This window comes from Pterocles gutturalis, unplaced genomic scaffold, assembly GCF_000699245.1.
Source record: "Pterocles gutturalis isolate BGI_N339 unplaced genomic scaffold, ASM69924v1 scaffold3241, whole genome shotgun sequence".
Classification (NCBI taxonomy): domain Eukaryota; kingdom Metazoa; phylum Chordata; class Aves; order Pterocliformes; family Pteroclidae; genus Pterocles; species Pterocles gutturalis.
Window position 1 is genome coordinate 4216 of NW_010100007.1, and position 4296 is coordinate 8511.

Sequence of the window (4296 nt, forward strand, 5' to 3'; positions counted from 1 at the left end):
ATCTGAACCACCTCCAGTTCATCCTGAGACGATTTCAACACTTGCGTTTTAAGCTGGCAATTACTCATGGCCATTTCTTTAAAATAATTAGGAACATTTGTAACCTGTTCTCATCAAGTGAGATGTGGAGCTCAGCATGCAGACTCAGTGAATTGCATTTTTGCAGCAGGAGCTCCTCTCTTATCATCTTTTCCGATCACTTTTATAAGATGTCTGTACAGGTCTTTAAGAACAGGAAAGGTTTAGGTTGGATGCCAGAACCCGAGTTGTGATACAAATTAATTTTCTGTTCTTTTACCCCAGGGGATAACACATAGGTAAAGCCACAGAGGAAAGCAGCACCAACATCTCAACACCAAAAAACTCCTGAGAACAAAAAATATCAAATAGGATGTTCTTAGGAGCAAGCCTGTATTGGGTACGATGTGATTAAACCCCAATTTAAACACTGAAACATACATGGACACAGTATTTCCTTTCCAAAAGATACCAGAAGAGTTCAGATAGCAAAAAACTGAACTTCATCTCCGTGCACATTCCCAAATCCTGGGAAAACCGCACAGGGCTGCTTGCAAACAGCACCCATGCCCCAAAATAAAAAGTAGAAATATTTGATAACACCTGTATTTGTAATACACCTGTACTACAATCCCATCCACAGCTGGGTGTCTTTAAATAATAAAAGCTTTTTGGAAGAGAATCCTTCACTTTAAGTGCAAGAGCAGACCAAGAACACGGGGTCCCATTTGTTTCCACTAAACGTACCTGATGTCCTACGCACAAACACAAACGTGAAATTTTTGAGTAATGGGTCAAAACTCACCAGCCGACCATCTCATCCATTCAAACCCAAAGTTAATTACAAGGAACCTGATGAATCACTCATCACCTGCAATTTTATCTGGAATATTCTGGTAAACCAACATTATCAGAAATGTAATTTTTCCACAGTCCACTGGAGGTTAATATTCAACACAACCACAATTAAAAAAAAAAACCAAACCCCAAACCACCAGGATTTCTGCAGGATGGAAATCCGCTGCAGCCGGGGTGCAGAAACAGGACGTGAATAACAACCAGAGCAAGAGTTTCAAAATCTGGTTTCTTTCCTACTTGGAACAACCCCCCCTCAGATTTCAAATTCAAAGCAAAACCAACGTCTCACCAGTGCTGGCTGTGGGGTAATTCCCGTCAGGGGTGGCCTCGCGTTGGGAAGCAGCAGCCCCCTGGCATCCCGCCTCGGCAGCCCCAGCCCCGGGGCACCGTGCCCAGCCAGCAGCCAGGAGCTGAGGTTTTCCCTGGGACTCACCAAAATCCAAACAAGCTTTGGATGGAAAATTGTTTCGGAGTTGGTGGGACGCCACCAAAATCAAGAACAGTTGTCTCAAGTCATCAGTTTCAGATCAGAAAATACGAATTAAATTTGCTGATCAATGAAAAAATAACTTTACAGTTGGATATCCAACACACCAGAAAACTTTCTCAACATCAGGACTGTGGTAGTGCTATAAAATTAACACTGCCTAATAATTCAGGAAAGGGATCATCCATCTGACGATCGCCCAGGACCACCCCAACCAGCCTCACCCAAGCCCTGGGGCTGGACGCTCCTACTCACTGCGGGAGCCCCGGGCAGCCCATGGGATCAGCATCGCCCGGGTGATCCACACTTGGGAAAGCTCCAGTTCTCCACCATCCGATGCGAAGGTAGAGAAGTCAAGGGGGCAGATCATCAGGGCTTCCTTCAGCAGGTCCTACTGCTTGTCCAACACCCAGGGCTGTCGCAGGAATTTTGTTCCCACACATCCACAACTGCCCCTACGCACTGGAACTGTGCAAACGGCAGCTGTGGTTTAACATCTCCAGCTCCCTGCAGGACGCAGCCATGGATGACCTTCCCCCTCTTCCATCAAGTGCCTGATTGCTGTTCGACTCACAGGACACCCCGGAGGGAAGCCCTAAGGCACTGACATAGCTGCTTCCTTCTCCTGAAGAAGCGAACACTGCTGTTCACCTGCACCCATCTCCAGGACAGACAGGCCAGTCAAGGCGAAATGAAACCAGCAGCTGAAAGAAATGCTGAAGGAATTTATTGGAACGCAGTACCTGTAAAATTAATGCAGCTCATTTTATTTCCACAGCTTTGGGGAAGATAACTTTTTTTTTTTTTCCTAAATGTCACCTTAAAAAAGTGACCCGTCTTTGGTCAGAGTACAGGCAGTTTAACCTTTTATTGCCAATTCGGGTTAAAGCCAGCCCTGATTCACTGGCAACAACTGCAGCATTCTCCAACGACGCAATAAGTACCCAACACCACCACCATCACATTAAGGATCACACAACGTATAGATTTTATCATCTTCTGCAGCAGGGAAGGCAACAGGAAGCTGGGAAATATTTTTACCAACTTTTCAGTGAAAAGGTCAACTGGCTCAAGAAGGGAATATTTTAGTCAAAGGCAAACAAAACAACATCTACCCCAAAAACAACCGTGCAGGGTTTTCCACAAAGGATACAGAAGGGATTCAATTCCCTCTTCTGGCCGAGGGACATTCAGCAGGTTTGGACTGACTGATCTCCTCTCCCTTTCCCTCTCCCCTCTAAGTTCAGTTCCATCTCAGTGCTGAATGGGAACATTTTGGAAGTTTCAAGAAGTTGTAAAAGACAAAATCACCTGCCCTTCATCTGGGGAAGGCTATCTGCAGCTTGGGAAAGTGCTACATAGCAGGGTTTTGAGTTTCCAAGGGTAGAATTTGCGCTTGAGGAAAAACAAAACCCACACACACACACACACCTTAAACCAACTTTGTGACTTTTATTGATGGGCGACAACTTTATACTTCTAGATATCACTAAACTGTGTACAATTAGGAACTCAACATTATAGGAGAGCAGACAGCAAAATTAAACAAAGCAGACTTAAAGAAATATCAATCTTAATTATCTTGCCCATTCTTTTTAATTTCATGTACACAGAAGCATAAATGCAGTTTGAAATTTCTTAATAGCAATAAAGTTACAATCACCCATCTATATAGACTAACATCTTAACTCCAAATATTTGATCTGCAATGTGTACTTAAGCAGTTTCTCATCGCACAATTATTAAAATGTGTCTTCCTATTAGGAACCAGCAACTCTGCGTTTTGTACGTTTGTACATTTTTTGAAGCACATAGGACCATCTCCATCTCATACACATCGGCTCATATTTTACCACTTATCAAAAACTATTGGGGAAGCAGAGAGCACTTTTTATTTTTTTTAATTTTTTTTTTATTTTTTTTACTTAAGTAAAGATAAAACATTTTCACAGAAATCTACAAGTTCTGTTGCTGGTGCAGGGTTTTCTTCTACTGCGTAATTAGAAAGTGGGAATCAAATGCCAATTCCCTTTTATTATCTTAGGATTCAGCATTAACTCAGATTAATTTTTTTTTTTTTTGTGATTCATGAGGCTGAGTCTTTCAAACAAGTGACTTCATTCTGCAAAGTCAAAAGTCAACACAAACTATGTTGTGCACAAACCCAAGGTAGTTTCCTTTATCACTCTATCCAATAGTTGCAAGGGAAAGAAAAAAAAAAGAAAAAAAAAAGAAAGAAGATTCACTCAAAAGAGCATTTACAGGAGAAAAAAAGTTAGTGATAGTTGGCGTTCTACAAAGCAGGTATCTTGCACACACAGCGTAAAAGGGAAAAGTTTCACAGCAGGTCAACTCGGCGGTAGTACAGGAGGTAGGCTGTGCGTTCTGCAGACGGCTTCACCACCTGGTACTGATTGATCACCTTGACTGCCTGGTCATCGATGCGTAACCAGCCGTTGAGACCAATTTGGAAGACGTCCGTAGTGTAATGGCCACCAGTTGCGCTGTTTCCATGATGATAGACAACTGCAAAGAGAAATAGATGATGCACATATAGGTTATACATAGATAAATATCCACTGGAGAAGTAAATAAAGAAAAGTCTGTCACATACTGCCTTCTTCATAGCACGACAGCATGATCTGGATTAAGCAAGAATCTTCACGTGTTTAATGCTTGCTCACATTTCATGCTAGGCAGTATTAGTAAAGTTTCACCAGCGTACCAAATCTCCTGATTCTAAAAGGAGGTTTAAGTAAATTAAGAATCAAAAGCATCAAATTGCATTTTAAAACTTTCCTAGAGGATTTTCTGGCAAGAATTTGCCTCACAGACTAGCTGCAACAGCACAGCACACCCTTCAGAGCTTTCAATGGAAGAAAAAACTGAAAGAATTGCTGTATTTGACCCAAGAGCAGAAATATATAATTACA

At 42.1% G+C, this 4296-nt stretch overlaps 1 protein-coding gene across 1 annotated transcript in view; it reads right to left on the reverse strand.

Annotated features, from left to right (window-relative positions):
- Positions 1–3439: 3439 nt before the first annotated feature.
- The window catches only part of USP10 (ubiquitin specific peptidase 10), a 33037-nt gene continuing 32180 nt past the window's right edge, over positions 3440–4296 (reverse strand). The window contains exon 14 of the mRNA XM_010077908.1: positions 3440–3889. Within this exon, the coding sequence (XP_010076210.1) occupies positions 3702–3889 (188 nt within the window). The 3' untranslated portion in view covers positions 3440–3701. The remainder of the gene's footprint in view (positions 3890–4296) is intronic.